The sequence below is a fragment of the Haematobia irritans genome, chromosome 1 (genome assembly GCF_050003625.1).
Source record: "Haematobia irritans isolate KBUSLIRL chromosome 1, ASM5000362v1, whole genome shotgun sequence".
Classification (NCBI taxonomy): Eukaryota; Metazoa; Arthropoda; class Insecta; order Diptera; family Muscidae; genus Haematobia; species Haematobia irritans.
The window spans coordinates 109,406,638-109,426,504 of record NC_134397.1 but is presented as its reverse complement, the minus strand read 5'-3'; the positions used below and the strand labels follow the sequence as shown (position 1 = coordinate 109,426,504).

Genomic DNA, 19,867 nt, shown 5'->3' with positions numbered 1-19,867 from the left:
AATGTGAATACGGGTTTCCATTGAAGCCTGTTTACATTAAACGGACTAAAATAATATATTTTTTTTATTCATTTCTTTTAGTGACCAATTTTATTTTGTGAAATTGACCAATCAATCCCATCAACTCCATCATTTTTATCAAATATATAAGAATATGTTTGCAACAAAAAAGTGGGTACCGTCTTGATCTTTTAAAATTATAATTTTTTTTCACTCCTAGTTTTCTTAAAACCAAGAGCGGTATGGGTTTGTTGGAAGATTCACCTTGAAGTTGGGAAGTGGCGTTGGTATTAAATTGCATTTTTGCTTTACCTGCCTTTTTCAGTTTGAACCCAAGTAGAGAGCAGTATATCTGATATATAAACTAATGAGCTGAATTATGTAATGGTAAAAAAGTTCTTTCTTTTGGATTTAAAAATATGAAAAATATCCGAAAATAATAAAAATATGTATTTTCCATTTATATTTTTTTTCTATTTCCAGAATTTACAAAGTATCATAAATATAATACCAAATACTACATTGTTTTCCCATTATTTTTGTCTTTCATTGGTTCAAATTTTAATAGACGATTTCAATGTGTGGATTTTGCAAAGGAATTGTTACTAAAATTAAATTACCGAGCTCCTTAATACACCTTTTTATGCTAAAAGACTACAACTACAAAAGAAGATTATAAATCTGTAACCTGGAACTAAGAATTGAACTTGATATTCTATGAAGGTAATGTTTAACAAAATTAATTTTTAATTGAACAAATTTAAATTCAAATTATTCTAATTTAGTTTACAGGCTGCTGAATTATTGGAAATCTAGGCGCATCTACATATTAGAAGGAACATGCTAACATGGCTATTATTATAAGGAAGATAATGATTTATATAATTTATTTTTTCACCCTATAGTTGTTATTGATAGTAATTGTATTAGTAAGTTATGTTAGAACAAAACACAAATAACAAGAACCAAAATTATTTGTCTATTGCATAATTCAAAAAATAATAAAATATTGAATATGTTTTATAAAAAACACATATTTTCTTTTATTTCAAATAAAACTAAATACGATTTTGGGGTCGCAATATATAAATTTTTTGTTCGAAATTTATAGCCAATTTCAATTAATTATTTAATTGAAAGAATCAAATAGTTGATTGATTTTTGTCGCGAAATTAATTAAAATTTTAATTGATTCAATTAAAACTGTGATTGAATTTTATGTTAAAAATCAATCACGTTTTTAATTGATTCAATCACACAATTAATTGATTCCGTGACAACAGTCAATTAAATTTTTAATTGAAAATCGTGTTGGTTTTCAATCAAAATGGGTGATTGATACTATCATTTTCGTGATTGAAGACATTTCAATTAAAAAAATGATTGAATCCGCGATTTTCGTGATTGAAATCAAAAATTTTTTTTTGTGTGTACGTACATATTTATGTGTACGTACATATTTATATCACTCACTACACACAGGGGGCCATATACAGAGATAGGCGACCGTACAGATTATACTGCCGATGATTTCTACACACAAACACGTTCGCTTTAATTCATCCATTATCTATAATTATTGTACAATTTGTCACTTTTACACGGAAAAGCAATTCAGATATAACAATGTTGTGGTTTTTGTCATTTTTTCACATTTTTGATTGTTTTGTATTTAATATTTTTTGTGTGTTTGTGCAAATGAACATTTAAACAATGGACAAGGAATTAATCCTACAAAATATTTATAATTTTATGTTCGAAAAGTTTATGTTATTAAGATGTCATTTAAAAATTTTAACATTTCGCAAATACAACAATGCGAGATAACGAGAATAATTGTCCCGTCTTATAACAGGTTAAGAAAAACTTTATTCAGCTTATAAATGTCAATGGATAAGTTTGCTAGCAAATTTTCGCAAATCTCAAAAATTGAAGGCTTGTTGTTATAGTCCAAAGGAAATTTACTATGGCACTTTTGTTAAAGACTATAAGCCTTCGACTGATACTTAGAAATCACTACTAGAATTAAATTCATATGATTTCTAATTAGCCCTAATAGTTGCTATAATCCATACACTGAGAAAAAGTTTAGCCAATTATTTTAGTATTGACTCCGAGCCAAAGAATCGAGAAATTACATTATGTATACATTTAAGATACAATTACTTTTGAAATGTAGGCTTTGCGTTCTTAACTCTAGGACACAAATCTTTTTCTGTCTGCTTTCATCATGTAATATCCAAGTCCTTCATAAACGTTTTAGCCGCAACTAAAAATTTCGTCTTCATGAATAAATTACACACAAAAAAATATTTTTTGTCTTCAATCACAGAAATGATAGTATCAATTAAACAATTAATTGATACTATTATTTTTTGTGATTGATTTTTGTTTCAATGAAAAAAATTGTTGAATCAATTTAATTGAATATTTTATTATTTTAAAATTCTATTGGAAAAATTTTCTTGAATTTTTTTTCTGTGTATGTCAGTCTTTAAAAATAAAATAAAGAGCAAGGATTTAGAACATATTTTATTGTGACCATTCATCACCAAACGCTGCGGATATCCGTCGGTTATTTTTTGCTTCCTCTAAGTGTCAACCTACCTATGATATAGATATTCTCCAAATTGAACTGAAAAAAAGAGTGAAGAGAAGAAAGAAAATTTTAGAAATATTAGATTATTTTCAGAAATTTTTAACTAAACTGTACTAGAAGCGCAGATGTTACGCCGATTTCACAAAAATAAGTAAAGTATTTTCGAGAAGCTCTAGAAAATTTGTTAGACAATATTATTATTTTTCACTTATTAAAGAAAATTTCGTAGTTTGAAGAAGGAGTTAAGAATTGTAAAGATGTCTTTAGTGCCAAACAATGTTCGAGAGGGGCGCATTATTGATAAAATTTACAAATTTTAAAAAATTAATAATTCCATGAACTAAAATAGAATTAATCGGCTTTAGTGAAATATAGAGTTCACTTTTTTTTTTGACATTCCTCATATTTCTCTCAATGTATGGTTAGTCATTATCCTAAACGACATGTGTCATATCCATACTCTATGCGTATACCATTAAATACAGATTCCAGTATAATTAAGGAGCATTCTCTCTATTTCAAGGTGAACTCAATGTAAATGTATTAAGGTTAAATATATGAGAATTTCTAAGATGAAATATTCCATACAGAAAATTAAACTAGGACATAAACCATACATAGTATTACATGTATATCATCTCTACTTCGTTTGGAAATGTTCATTATGTAAGTAGGTAATGTATATGGTTGCTACTAGACATTCATGTCTGTGAAATGAAAAAAAATCATCAAGTTTGTGCTTAACCTTTGCATGATGATGACGGTGAAGATGATGGTAATACAAACAAAAGCAAATGCCATATTGCTCGGCTATACTGTTACTAATAAATAATGTATATCACAGTTAAGAAGAATAATAGAAAACACGAATAATTACTTACAAATACCTAGAGAATTAATGAGATTCCAAATAATGGATATTATTTTAACAATTTCAAAAGCTATGTATTTAGTTTAGCCATTTTGAAATATTAGGTTAATGTTGATGATATAGTTTAGATTAGAATAAACAGGCATATTAACTGCCTGTTTGTTCTGCTCGAGACGAACGAATCGTCAAAAATCACTGATTAGTATCTGGAGTGTCGTCAAGCGAACACTTGTTGACATGTATTTCTCATAGGAAGCCGAAAATTTACTACAAAAAACCGCGGTGTAACGCACATTAAAATCTACTCCAAGTCATTGGCGGCAAATGCCGCCAAGATTAGGTTAGGCTATGTATAGTGGCAGCCGGATATTTTAGACTATTCAGCCAATTGTGATATCACGGATGGTGAACTTCTTATCAATGAGTGCTGCCCGATTCTATGTTAAACTCATTGTCTAGAGGCCTGCTTCTTATATCCGAGACCGAACGGCGGTTCACATTACGGTGAAAGCGCTTAGAGAAGTTTTGAAACACTCAGAAATGTCACCAGCATTACTTAGAGGGGACGAACAACCGCTGAAAAACTTCGAAACTGGGATTGATCCCACGACCCTTTTTATGCAAGGCAGACATGCTGACCATTACACCATGGTGCTTCCAAGTGTTCGAACCACTAGGTATTTAATTTGAAAATAAAATAATAGCCATATTTTATTTTCAAATTAAACGAAGATCGGAGAATTGGTCTAAACAATAGCTTTACCGATGTTTTGATAGATATGAACACTTCGAATACAGCAATTTGACTTATCCACATAGAAAATAAGTCTGACTTCAATCGAATATCTATGATCCAATATGGGATATGTGAGACAATTTCCCCTTCATTGACCAGGTTTTAGAAGGAATCGCAGCTAGTTTCGATATTGTAAGAATCAAAATCGAGATATCGGTCTACTTAAATATTCTATGGCCAAATGAAAATATCGTACTAAAATAAACGTATGAAATATCTTCATTTTACAAACTGAAGATATTTCAGAATTTGCTTCAATAACAAAATTAATTGACCAACAATTCAACCACTGAAACGACAAATCATAAAAGACCGAAATCAATTAAAAACACAATTGAATCAATTAACAGCCTGTTTCTGTATGCCGAACGAGCTCTATCGATCGACTGTAATACACAGAAACAGCTGATTTTTGGTTATAAATTCAGCTGTTTGTTTTAATTTCAGTAGATCGATAGAACTCGTTAGACATATAGAAACAGGCTGTAAGAATTTAATTGAGTCAATTACTATATGATACCAGGGAATATTTATGAGGTAGAAGCATAAAGTCATATGATTTAATTTCGTTTTTCAGAATTCTTCCCGTCAACAGCACTCTGTAGATACAAAAACAAACCAACCAATAAGATCAACTGAATTTGACAGGAATAATTACGTCCAAGCATACATACATACAAGAGGTACACTTATAAGTGTATATACATACAGACAAGAGGTACACTTATAAGTGTACCCTTATATGCGTCTAATGAGGAAACATCAGATTAAAAATGAAATATTTCCCCAAAATTTCATTTGGCCCCAAATTTAATATGGTGGACGCCACCAACATCAGTCATTCAAAAATGTTCGTATTGTGATTTCTTTGCAAATCTGGATATACCCTCAAATAGAAAGAAAAAAAAATAGTAAATAGTTGTAATTTTCTAAAATAGAAAACCATTAGGTTAATAAGGAAAACAAATATTTCAAACTAATATTTGCTGAGTGATTATTATCTCGGTGTCTAAAAGAAAAATCTCGGTGAAAATTGCCCTATCATTATGTTCCTCTTGTTGTGGTACTTATTTGAGACGATCTGGTCGCAATGTAATAGAATATCCACAAAACAACCATACCAATGTCTCGGGTAGACAAGTCAGGCAAACGTCCACTTAGTTTTAACTTTAGGCCATGCAAACAAAACAGAAAAAAAATAATTTTACATAGCCATAACCGCCAATAAGTCAGCAATCAAGAGACACGACGATATCTAAGCATATAGCAAATGGAAAAAAGCATCCATCTAACAAGATGGTTTGTTAGACTTAGACTTTTTTCTACTTATATATATCCAAGCAATTTGTATCTAATTCCATTGTTGTTGTTGTTGTTCTATGAAATTTGCAGAAGGCTGCTACTACAACTATAATCATTACAATGAAGGCGATAGAATCATGACAAATGAGCCCTGTTTGAATTGTACGTGCCACAATAAGATGCTCATGTGCTATTTGCGTGTATGTCCGTTCACGAAGCCCATTGGACATGATTGCATAGTGGAAAAACGTGAGGATCAATGCTGTCCAATCATTACATGTCCCGAAGGTGAGTTCAATTCCTTGGTTGCCACACAGGGAAATTACTTTATTTTCTCGACCTCTCAAACATCGACATAGACATCATCATCGATGATTATAGTTCGGATAATGATGATAATTTCTGATCAATTCTATCTGTTGTCTTTGCCACAGTTCCTGTAGGTATTTCACATGCCGCTCCCGAACCAGGCACTGAATTGAGTATACCCGAGAAATTCGGTTGCAGTATTGATGGCAAATTCTATTTGGAAGGTGCTCAGGTTCCCTCAAATCCCAGTAAACCTTGTGAACTTTGCTATTGCATTAAGAATCGTACCTCCTGTTTGATGCAAGAATGTACACTACACATTGATGGCTGCACTCCAATATATAATAGGGGCTCCTGTTGTCCAGTGCGTTACAATTGCGGTAAGTAATTATGACATGGTTTACAAATTGATAGCTTCATGATGTCTACTTCCCAATGCAGATCATGAAAATGACGTTCTTGGACTGGAGGATCATTCAACAACTACAGAGACCACAACCACCACGACCACTACTACAACGGAAAAACCCACAACTGGATTTATCCTTACAAGTACCATGACACCTTCCATATCCACTGACTGTATCCATAATGGTGAAATATATGCCGATGGTGCTCGCATTGAGGGTGAAACTCCTTGTGAAAATTGCTATTGTATGCGTGGTGATATTATCTGTGCTGTTCAAGAATGTAAAATGCCCATGTTGGCTGGTAATGGTAAACAATGTCATGCTATGCCTCCAGCTGAGGGTGAATGTTGTCCCAGCAATTATGTATGTGAAGATGATTCAGCTACCACTCAGATTTATGAAGCCACCACACTGTCATATGGTGGTCAGGAAGATGAAGTTAAGATTACAACCTCCTCTCCTATCAAAGATCTTCATGGTGCTATACCCGAAGAGGATATGCAATTGCAAACCCATATCGACGAAGAGGAAGAAGGGTCCACCGACTCGTCCTTGGAAGACAATAAATCAACCGAAACTACAATTGAAAAAGAAGATGAAGAAGAAGAGGACAAGTCTAAGGAAGATGAATCTGAAGAAATGACCACCAAGGTTACAACGGAAGTTGAGTCCTCATCAACGTCGAAACCAATTGAAGTTGGTGCAGAACATGCTACTCAAATCGAAGAAGAAAACAAAGATACAAAACCAATTGTTTCAGATGAACGAGTCACTGATGCTGAAGATGATTCGGAGTCCACAACCACATCCATTATCGCTTTGGATGAGCAGCATATTGATGAACATACAACTAAGGTTCCTGGCAGCGATATTGATGAGTCTGAATTGGTTACCAAAGTTCCATCCAGTGATGGCGAGTCCACTACATCTGATGAAGAAATTTCTACCAAAACTCCTGCAGGTAGTGAAGGTCAATCATCAGCCGCTATTGATGAACACACGACCAAAGCTTCTGTTGAACCTGAAGAATCTACCGAAATTGTTCAAGAACTTGCAACCAAAGCACCTGCTGATTACGAACGAGGTGAAGAATCCACTAAAATTATTGATGAATATGACACTACAGTATCTGGCGAATCAATAGAAACCATCGTTGAACATTCTACTAAAGCTCCTGTTGGTGATGAAACCGTTAAAGAAGACTCGACGAAAGCTTCTGTTACATCCTCTTGGCTTGATGAAGGTCAAGAATCTAATGGAAGTAACGATGAACTTAGTACCAAAAGTCCTACTGCGTCTGAAGAAATTGAAGCATCAACAAAGGTGCCTTTATCATCAACTCACACTGAAGAAGATGGAAGTACTGCGAACGAACTTACTACTGCATTACCCCCCAAAGAGTCCACAGAAATTTTCGATAAAACAGTTACAGTCAAGAGTCCCACTGCCGATGCCGATGAATCTATTAGTGAAACATCTACCAAAACTACTGAGGATAGCCAAGAAGAATCTGAAGAGTCTACTGAAATCCATGCTGAAGATATTACTAAAGCTCCAATTGGTGAAAAAGAAACGATTGGTGAAAATGTTACAAAAGCTCCCACTGATAAGGATGAAACATCTACAACAATTTCAGCTACACCAACCTATGTACATGAAGAATCGTCTACAACTATTCCCATTACTTCAGAAGACGATGGGTCCTCAACGGATGCCACGGATGCTCATACCACTAAAGCTCCAGGTAGCGTTAGTGACCTCTCCACAGATGTGCACAGTACTACTGATCATATTGAAGAATCCGAAGAATTTACTACGACCTCTCCCGATGATACTAAAGCTGATATTGTCACCAAACCATCGGCCGTTGAGCACACTAGCGTCACCGCTCCTGAATCTGAAACACATCTTGCTACTGATGCTGATGATGACCATACCACAAAGGCTCCATTGGCTGTTGAGCGTGTTGAAGAAATAACTGAATCTTCTGAAGAAATTAAATCTGAAGACGAGAAAGATATTACTAAAGCACCTGCTACTTCAGATGTTGGTAACACTACCACTACTGCAGCTCATGAACAACGTGACAATTCTACCGAATCAAGTGAAGAAGACAAAGATTCTCTACCAATGTCCGAATTGTCTACAACAACGCCGTTGGCAGAGGGAGGAACTATGGAGACCACTGATGAACTTAGCACATCGCAAGAATCATCTACAAAATCTCCTATTGCCCATGATGAAACATCCGACATTTTGGGTGAAGGCGAACAAGTCACCGATATGCCATCGGCCTCTCATGTCGACACAGATACAGAAAGTGAAGAGCATCTCTCAACTACACCTCCAAAAGGATTGCATGCCGAAGAAGAATCAATCGAAGCCTCTGGTGATATTGAATCAACCGATGGATTTGCAACGAAGGCTCCTACTGCTGGAATTGAAGAGTCTGAAAAAGAACAGATCACCACAGCAAAACCAACAGATTCTGATGACGTTCAATCAGCTACTACCACCGTTACACCGATTAAATCTGAGGATATCACAACTAAAGCCCCTGCCATTAAAAAAGATGTCACTGACAAACATGAAACCCAAAAAGGAGAAGAAACTGCTTCGGAGTCAGCAGAAGTTTCAGATGAATTATCTACCACACTGTCATCTACAGAAGAGGATCAAGGCCTCGAATATAGTACCGTTTTACCAGCCACGGAAATTTCTACTAAAGCACCACAACATGGTAAAGCTCCATCTACTGAAGGCAATGACGGTGAGGTTGAAGATCCATCCGGAGAAGAGATTTCAACAACTTCTGATGAATTGGCAACATTATCTCCCATCGATACTGAGGAATTGGGCAGTGGTGATTCTGCTTCTATTGAATCTGTTGGAGAAAAAGAAACACTTAAACCTGTTGATGTATCAGTTACTGAAGGAGCAATCTATCAAGATATCACAACATCCAAACCTGAGACATCCGAAATAAGTGACTCATCAGAAGAAGATGTTGAACATTTGGAAAGTTCAACCGGCAAACCTTCTCTTGTTGAAGCTACACAATCGGATGAGATTTCAAGTCAAGAAGTAGAAGGTGAAAGAGTATCAGAATTTGAAACCTCTACTACCGCCTCCAAAGTTGAAACAAGTACCCACGAAAACGTCGACGATAAGATTGAAATCACAGTCACTCCATCTGAGGCTGATAACAAAATTGATCACACAACTGATGACTCCAATGTTAGCAAGGGTGAAGAAGAAGATAAACAACCAAGTGATGAAAGTTCTACGCATGCACCTAGTGAAATGCCTACTACGGCTGGCATCGATAGGGATTCCTCCGAAGAAACAGACGAAGACAAACCCAAACCTGAGGGCAGCGATGAAGAAGATGACACACATAAAGTTATTGACGATAAAGCCATATCCACACCATCCCCAATCATGGAAGATGTTACACAATCAGATGAACATAAAATTGAACCGACACTTGAAGATGTTTCTAAGCCTACTGATAGCCCTATGGTCATCATTGGAGAATTCTCTAGCGATAATAAAACTGATGATTCTACACCTGGTGCTAGTACCGATAAAATGCCATCGATCAACGTTAAAGGAGATTTCAACGCTGAAGTTGCAACCACTACAGTTATGCCTTCTGTTGAAGATATGCACGATATGCAAATACCATCCTTTATTCCCGGTGAGGGTGATTGTTTGGTTGGCCATAAGACCTATGAAAACAATTCGGTTATTCCTACATCGGATGAATGTGAGATCTCATGTAAATGTGTTAGCAGCATTGTTACTTGCGAGCGTGTTATGTGCGATGTTCCTCATAATGTGGAGAAATGTGTCTTGGATGAAGCGAGTACTAACAAATGTTGTCCCTCGTATATTTGTGGCATCGACAGCTTGCCACCTAAGGAAGGGGAAAGTTCTGAATCCACTGAAGAAGACGAAGATGAAGAAATTGAATTTACGACCGTTTCTACACCTCACAAAATACCTGAAAAAGTTGATTCTGAAACTGGTTCACCTGTTGTTCAAGAAATTGAAATGCCTATTAGCAGCACCGAAGAGCCAATGTCACACATTAAGGATTCTGATGAAGAAGGCCTCGACCAATCGACCAAAATACCAGGTGGTGTTATGTCAGATGATAAGGCAGACATTGATTCCGCTGACGTATCTCAAACTTCACCAAGTACGGTCGAAGAAAATGACATCAAATCCGACACAATGGCTCCTCTAGGAGCAACTGATGATAAAAAACCTGCCGTTACCGAAATTGACCAGAAACCAGAAGAACCTATTTCTCATTTTGATATCGATGTGATTGTACCTTCCTCCACTGTTGCTCCCCAAACCGATGAACATGGCACTGTTAAACCCATTGGAGATGATAAATCTGAAAAGGAAAGTAGTGACGAAAGCTTGGGACACACATCTAAACCAATTGAAACGCCAACTACTAGTACTGAAGAAGATAAGAAACCGTCTCAAGATATTTCCCGAGAACCAGAAACACAAACATATGTTCCCATTACTTCCACAGAAGACCACACCGAAACACCCATCGCTGAAGATCACAAAGATGATGAAGAATCTTCTGGTGAACTTGACCATCAGACTTCGGAACCAGTTACTGATGGTGAAGTCTCACTTATTGGAGGCGATATTGCAGATACTACTCAGAAACCATTCGATAAGGACGAATCTGTGAGCAAAGACTCTGAATCTTCTACTGAAACACATACCGGACTCGAAGAAACAACTACTGTACCCATTGAAATACACGAAGGAGTTTCAACCTCTACTAGTACTCCTACAACCAAGGATGAAGAAGGGGATTCTTCTAAAGAGACAATTGATGAGGATATTAAACGTACCACATCCACGCCATCAAGCACTGAATCCAGTGAAGAATACTCCACAGCGCCCTCTGTCGATAAGGACGAATCCATGGACGATGCAGCTCATACAGTTCCTACAGACACTGAAACAGATCATAAACTGAAACCTCTGGATCATAATTTGGCTCCTTCAATTGAAGAATCGCCGTCAGTTTCAACCATTGTCTCTGTCACTGAAAGACATGAAATGGATGACCATACCAATGCTCCTCCCATTGAATCTGTTACAGATCAAGACGCTGATATTCACACAGACTCACCAATCGCTACTATTCATGATAAGGATGCAGTGAAGCCAACGGAGGAAACATTGGAAAGTACGATTGCTCCTGTGGTTGATGATAAATTAAGCGAAATAACTCATGAAATAGTTTCATCCACATCTTCTCCTGTAAGCGTTGAAGAAGAGAAGGTGGAAACAACTACACTACACATCATTGACTCCGAAATGGAACCCGAAACTCAAACCTCTATTCCAGCAATCATATCTGAAAACGAGCATGCTGTTACAACATCTTCAGAAGAAGATGGTGAAACTCAGACATCTGTAAAACCAACAATACCAGAACATGAAGAACATATAACCTCCACACCTGTGGATACCGTTGGCATGGAAATAACACGAAAACCAATTGACTTTGATGTTAAAATTGATACAAATTCCGAAGGAGATTCTGTTCCATCTCATGATGAAACCTCTACCACTAAAGACAGTAATGAACAATCCGAAGAAGATATTGATCATTCGTCGACAGATAAACCATTGACAGAAGACAATGTTACAATTGAAGACGAATCTGAAGAAATGTCAAGTACAGCGGTTCCAGCAACTTCCGCGTCTCCTGAAGAACATTCTACAACCATTGAAGATTTGTCTCATAAGGACACTACGCTTCCATCGGTTCAAGAAGGGGAATTGGCATCAACCACTCCTGCTTCGTTTGAAAAAGATGAAGATCGTAATGAAGATAAAGAACAAGAAGGACATGTTGCTACCGTTCCCTCTATAGGAGAAGACAAAGAAACTATTGAACCATCCATGGCCCATTCTGTATCATCGTCAACAAGTGAGGATGATTCCGTCACGCCAGCTCCTGTTAGCACCGCTGAAAAACTTGATGAATCAACCGAAACTGTTACTACTGCTGCAACTCATCACAAGGAACCTAGTCTGGACCTATCCGAAGAAGTTTCGGGCGAATCGGTTGAATCTGAAGAAGAAGAAGAAACCAAGCCTGTTGAACTTCAACAAGTTGGAGCTTTTGTTACGGAACGTGTCGATGAAATTACTGGAAAACCCACTACTGCATATCCCGCTCCAGAAAGCGATACTTCGGGCGAAGAAGATATCGAATCTGATATTGTCACTACTAAACCTGATGTACCAAAGGTTGAACACGATGAAAGCGAAGTCGATGTTTCAATGGCTACCACAACCAAAGCTCCTCATACTGCTGGCGACGATGAAACCTCAACACTGTCCGAAGATATGGATATATCTGGAGTTACTACACCCACACCAGTCACTGGACCACAAGAATCCACATCTGAAGAAGATCATGCAGAAACCGATATTGGAACGGATAAGCCTCTGGACAAAGAGGAAGTTGCACATATACCATCTGAAGAAACATATGTATCAATAGATGGTGATGACAGTACTTCTGTTATTCCTGCCGATGTTTCCACTCCAGAGACAATCAAAGATAAGGATGTTTCAGATATTACCGAGGCTCCAATTGTCCATGAAGAGTCTTCAGAAATATCTTCTACTGCAACTGAAACACCCGATATTTTGGATCGCGAAATTACTACAACAACCCAAAAAACTGAAATTGACATTTCTGGTATTACAATAGCTCCAGAAACTGTTACTTCTCCAAGTGTTGAAGACGAGTATGATATTACTACAGCACCTGAATCGAACGAAGAAATTGATTCCGTAACTTCTGAAGAAGAGGACATATCTTCCGATGCTACAAAATCCCCGATTAGTGGTCATCCAGATGGTATTACCACCTCTACAAAAATCACTGTATCGCCAGAAGCAACAGAAAACTCTACCACTGAAGTTATTGAAAAAGAATCCATTGCAACAAAGGCACCTGTTTCACTTGGAGAAGTTGAAGTGTCTACCTCACAAGAATCAGAAGAAGAATCAGATGTTACCAAAGCTCCAATACTCATTGAGGAAGGAGAAATTTATATTTCTCAGCAGCAGGAAGATAAAACAACTAAATCTCCGCAATCGTCAGATATTGCATTATCTACTTCAACTGAGCCCTCTGAAGAAGAAATATCAACAGGTATGAAATCTCCTGAATCGACCGAAACAGAGATATCCGATTGGGATGTTCATGTTACAAAATCTCCAATCAACGATGATGGTATTGAAACTGGAACCTCTCAAAAACCTGAAGTTGTTGCTGACGTCACCCAGATACCAGAATCCACTGAAGACATTGAAACTGGTTCAACTCATATACCCGAGGAAATGTCCGATGTTACAAAAGCCCCAGAGATTGAAAACGATATTGTTACGAAGGAACCTCAATCAACAGAAGATGAAGAGCACCATGAAGATGTTAGTTCTGGTTCTTCCTCTAGCGATGATATTGAAACAAGTACTATCCATTACGTCGAGGAAGCCGTTACCTCTACGAGTGCTCCCGATCAGTCTTCTCATGTTGAATCAGTTACAGAACAACAACATGAAAAAGAACTATCCCAGGTCACCAAGATTACTGAATCATCAGAAAGCGTTGAAAGTGCAACTTCTCAACCATCAGAAACAGTACCCGATGTTCCAAAGACACCCGCATCAGCTCATGAGATTGAAACGGGTACCTCCCAGGAATCAGAAGATGTATCCGCTGACGCCACAACTCAACAACCAGAAAAAGTATCTAAAGCTCCCGATGCTGAAGAAGATGACGAAGGTGTTGAACAAGTTACTATCCTGAAACCCCAGGAGGAAGATTCTACTGATACCACAATCCCTGAAATATCCGACGAGGTACAACATACAGATGCTACCAAACGTCCCATATGGATTGACTCCTTCACATCTCATGGAGAAGACGAATCGTCAGAATCTGCTACAGTTTTTCCTGGCGAAGATACTACTGCCCAACAAGCTGATGGAGACCTATATGTTAATACAAAAACTCCTGAGATGGCTGACTCAATTCATATTGCTGAAGACAATGTCCATGTTTCTCATAGTACGGAAACTCCTGAATCGGATGTCGAGATTACATCTCACTTATCACAAGAGAGTGTTTCTGCTGTTACAAAGGCTCCTGAAGTTGAAGAGGATGATACCGTTTTTACTAAGTCCCCAGCTGATGTCGGTCCTACAGACAAACCCAAAGATGTTGTTTTTATTACAAATGCACCTGAGGACGTCACAGTTCAACAGCAAGGAGAACAAGAGTCTGCTGTCACCAAAGCGCCCGAATCAGATGAAAAACCAGAAGATGCCAAACCAACCGAATCAGACGAAAATACAGAAGATTCCCTCATATCTTCTACCAATGCTCCTGATTCTGTTGATACCATTACCGAAGAGGAACTCAAGGAAGATGACTCATCTACCACAAAAGCTCCGGAATCTACAGATACCGCTACGGACGTTGTGGATGCTATTACTAAGATGCCCGAAGGAGATATTGAATCATCAACAAGCCATGAAGAAGACATTTCTGGTGCTACAAAGGCTCCTCTGTATGAAGAATCAACTCATAAAACTCCAACAGGCGAAGATTCACTCGAAGACCATACAAAGATCTCTGAAGAACCAGAAGTCAGTACACACAGAATACCAACGAAACCTCAGGAAAGCGATGAGGACGGTGTTACAGAATCTCATATGATTGACAGAGAACACGATAAGACTGAAGAACCTGAAGCTAGTACACATAAAATACCAGTGCAACAAGCTGATGAACTTGACGAGGAAGGTGTTACAGGATCCCCGGTGGTCGGCGTTGAACTTGATAAGACTGACGATACGATTCCTGTCGAGGGTACCACTGGATCTAGCACTATCAAATTCACAGAAGAACACGAACAAAGTGTTACAGAATTACCCGCTGTGTCCAACGACATATCAACAGAATTACCTGCAGTGTCCTATGAAATGTCAACAGTTAAAATCTCAGAAGATCACGGAGTTACTGAATTACCCGCAGTGCCGCATGATGTCTCCACTGTTGGTCATGGTGCCGAACAATCGCCCGAATCCGTCTCTCATGAAGAAGATTCGTCAGAGGGATCTTCCACTGAAACTGAAGACAGCGACAAAGTTAAACAACAACCTCATACAACAACTGTACATCCACTCTTTCCACATCATGGGCTCAGCACATCACCTTCATTGATCATCGATGATCGCATTGGTGAAAGCAATGCTACTGATAGTTATCCAACAACTACTAGCAGTCCCATTAAATTTACTGAAGAAGCTGAAGATGAGCTATACACCACAACAGCATCAACCACTAGCTCAACAGCATTGCCAATTACACCCCCAGCTCCAGAATCACACTATCAACCCCAACCACCTATATATGGACAACAACCACAATATCCCCCACAATACGAAGACGAGTACACCGACGAAGATGAAACTGAAATCTTTGGCCCAGGCACTTGTCGCTATGGTGGCAAACTTTATGTATCCGCTCAACAAATACCACGCGATGATCCTTGTGATTTCTGCTTCTGTTTCCGCAGTGATATTATTTGCTTGCAACAATCTTGCCCGCCACCAATTGCCGGATGTCACGAAGAACCTATTTCTGGATTCTGTTGCCCACGTTACGAATGCCCTGTATCTATGGCCACAGTTCTCAATATTACGACAAGCACAACGACGACAAGTACCACATTGCCACCTCATTTCCTACATCACTCATATGGTGGCAATGTGCAGCGTAATGGTTGCCTCATCAATGGCCGCTCCTATAGTGTGGGCGAGAGAATTGAGTCGACAAGTGGTCCATGTATTAACTGCACGTAAGTAAATTATAAAAACAAAATATAAAAATGTCCTATTACGAATTTCTATTTCACTATTTTTCTCTACATCTACCTCCCGCTTTTTTCAACACCCCTTCTTTTCTTACTTTCAGATGCGGCGGTGATGGTAAAATGAAATGTGATCCTCAGGCTTGTGTTCCTGAACCAACTATGCAACAAGTGATGGCAGTTGTGGCGGCTGGTCGCAAAAGATGAACCCCTAGCCATGCTAATTTAAACTAATTATAAAAAATTTTTATATAAAAAACTAAGTTTAAGTCACAGTTACAAAAAAAAAAAAAAAATAACCACTATACTTTTCACAGATACCACATAGTTCCCAACTTACTATTCACACCTTTGATTCTACAATCATATCCACAAAATTCTATCAAAGATGTTGAGCTTTCAAAAGATATGCTCTACACTGCAGTATGGAAAATCCAGATTTTATGCAGTCACATTGGAGATGTAAGATCAGTAATGTTACCTGACTATTGTATACATACTTATATGAGGTATAACAGATCAGAGATCTTCAATATGTGATCTGCTGTTTAAGAATCCGATAGATTAACATCGTTGGATTTGGAAACGGATATTTGTTATGGATTTGTGGATTAAGATATCCCCAAAACAAGATATTTAATAATTAATTTTGAATTAGCTTGTGAATAGCAACCAGTGATTTTGTACTGTATACATAGTATAAGTACAATTAATTAAGTGAAAAGTAAACAAAACACGCACACTCGAAAACGAAACAAATTTTAGACTCAAAAGAGGAACAAAAACTAACAACCGTAACTATTCTCCTAGAATCCTATCCCAGCACGTTTCTGTACTAATATTACTTACTAGGCTAAGGAACTTTTAATTCTATCCATAGAACTTGCACTTGTAATACGGTTTCTTGGCAGGCCTTCAAAAAGTTCATTTTAGTTCAAAACAATTCAAGAGACTCTAAACCGCAACGAGCTAAGGTTTACTTTTTCTACAAATTCTGCAAGGAATAGTATTATGACCGCCGAAAAGAAATCTGAAATCAGAAAATTTCTTTTCTAAAGTTCCCATTTATACTTTATCTCTTACAACTGCTGCTAATTTAGTTTCCTTAATGTTAAGCTTCTATTTTTTTAATATAAATTATTTAATGAATATTTTTTTATAAATGAATTTTTAAAGAAAAATTGTTGCTTCTAGTCTTCTCTTTTATATAAATAAAAAATAATAAAAAGAGCAACAAATAAATAAATAAATAGAAACGAATGAAACCTCTCATAAGTATTCTGAAAAATGATACAAATATTGCAAATTTTTAAAATACCCTTTCCCCTCATTAATCCCATTTTTATACCATGCGAAATCTAGTAATCAAGAATAGTTAATAGCAAGAAAGTAAAAAACGAATATGAGAATTATATAATGTAGTTTTTTATAGACGACATATACAATAACATAAAAGATAAAAAAATAAAAAATATTAAAAAAAATAAACTAACTCGAAAATCTATACGTATCACCGATAAAATGATGAGAGAATTGTAAGTGTTAGACGTACATATAGAATGAACGTAGTAGCTTTTGATAAATTTGCATTCATAGTTAACAAACTACGAAATTTATAACCAAATTCCTCTTGCCCCCAAGTCCCCACCAATCCCATTGAGAAAATTAAGAATAACCTCTTTTGGAATGGAAAATAATGAACCAGAAACAATTTTATACAAAAAAAAACAACTAATGCTCGACTGATTGAAAAATCTATACTTTGTAGGAAAAAACAAATAGCATCAAGTCAACCCAAAAATAAAATATTTGCATTAAATATAAATCCTTCTATCCCAGAGACTCTCTCTCCCCACTCTGTTTAAATACTTTTTTTGTTTTTTGCTTATTCTTCAATTTTATTGCAAATTTTCAATTACTTGAGCTTAGGTTGTTTTTGTTTTGTTTGTAATTTTTTAATTTTTCCCAAATTTTTTGTCTTTCTTAAATTCCCATAATTTGCAATATATTTTATTTTAGATTTTATAAGAAATTTATTAGTTTTATTTAGATTTTTTTATATGTGTATTTATTATTTTCCTTACTTAAACAGCTCTTGTTTAACTATCTATTAGTTTCCTGCTTAAAGAAATACTTATGCCAACGGATACTGCTTTTATATATGATTAAACAAAAAAACAATTATTATTATTATTTTTGTATTGCCTGCTATTGTAGATATAAATTAATTATGTGCGAAAGTAAAAAAAAAACAAATACAAAACTCAAATTTTAATTAAAAACAAAAACAACCAATCACAAGAAATGAAAAAGATAAGCGCAGCAAAAGTGTAAAATGACGCGTTTTTAATTAGTTATTAAATACACTAAATATAATTTTAATAATTATTGATATAAAATAATAATAAATTGTATTTTATTTTTTTTATATATAAACATTCTGTTTAAAACGAAAAAGCGAAATAAAAAATATGAAAAACAATAAATTTGTCGTATTATTGGTTATCAAAAGGATTGCCAACACTTCTGGAAAAAGAACTTTGTTATTAGTTATAAAAATGTTGCTAAAACACCATTTTTTGTTAGTCTGAAGAAATAACAAGAAGATAAAAAATCTCACATTAAACAAAATATATATTTACAGTCAGCAAAGAAAAATGTTGTACACCAATATGCATTAGCGTAGCTAAACAATTTTCCTAGGGGGGCTACAGCCTTCTACACGGTTGAAAAAGACTGTTTTTCATATGTTTGGCTATAAACATTATATGTTTGGAACACAAATTTTTAAACACAATATTTTTGAGTGCAAGCATATAATGTTCATAAACTAGCATAACATGTTTGGGACATATATGTTAATATGTTAGAACATAATATGTTTGGGACATAAAATGTTTGTAAATATAATATGCTTGGATGCAAACATATATTAATTTAGAAATAGCCTATAAACATATATGTGTTTAGTAGCTTGGAGCGCTATTTAACAGGGAGCGACATTGAATTAAGTTGGTGGTTGTTGCTTGTTATTACAAAATTAACATTTTATTTTTCCTTGGGCAATTGATCAGCTACTTCTTTGATCCTTACAAACTGTGTGGTCCGCTGTTCGAATCCCCGTCCGGCAAAAGGTAAAATTAAAATAAAAAAAATCATACAATTGAATAATTTCTTCTACAATGTTTGTATTACAGAAAAAGGTGCTAAGAACTAAAAAATCTCGTGGAAGTGAGAAAGATGTGGGGGAATATACAATTGGGCAGAAACAAAATTTTGAGCATTCAGGTCGAAAACCTATGTTGTTAGCACCTATATTACCTGTTTATTTTCATAATTCATTATGATTGTAAATATATAAATAAATAAATAAAATTTTGAGCACAATATTGTTTGGGAGAATTTTTTTAAGCATATAATATTTTTGGGTGCAAAATGCTTCCAAACATATTATATGTTCACATAATAACATATTGTTTTTTGGAAGACAACATTATTGAATTTGGATGCAAAAATACAAAATGTTTGTAACGTAGACTACCCAAACATATATTGTTTAGACCAATATGCTTTCAAACATATTATATATTGGAAGAGATCAAACATATAAATGTTTGGGCAATACCCAAAAATGTA

The 19,867-nt window shown here is 35.9% G+C and overlaps 1 protein-coding gene across 1 annotated transcript in view; it reads left to right on the top strand.

The window, feature by feature from the left end:
* The window catches only part of tnc (tenectin), a 210,843-nt gene extending 192,126 nt beyond the window's left edge, over positions 1 to 18,717 (top strand). Inside the window, exons 4-7 of the mRNA XM_075291413.1 lie at positions 5,659 to 5,856; positions 6,003 to 6,257; positions 6,319 to 16,219; positions 16,336 to 18,717. Of these exons, the coding sequence (XP_075147528.1) occupies positions 5,659 to 5,856; positions 6,003 to 6,257; positions 6,319 to 16,219; positions 16,336 to 16,438 (10,457 nt within the window). The 3' untranslated portion in view covers positions 16,439 to 18,717. The remainder of the gene's footprint in view (positions 1 to 5,658; positions 5,857 to 6,002; positions 6,258 to 6,318; positions 16,220 to 16,335) is intronic.
* The last annotated feature ends 1,150 nt before the right edge of the window (positions 18,718 to 19,867 follow it).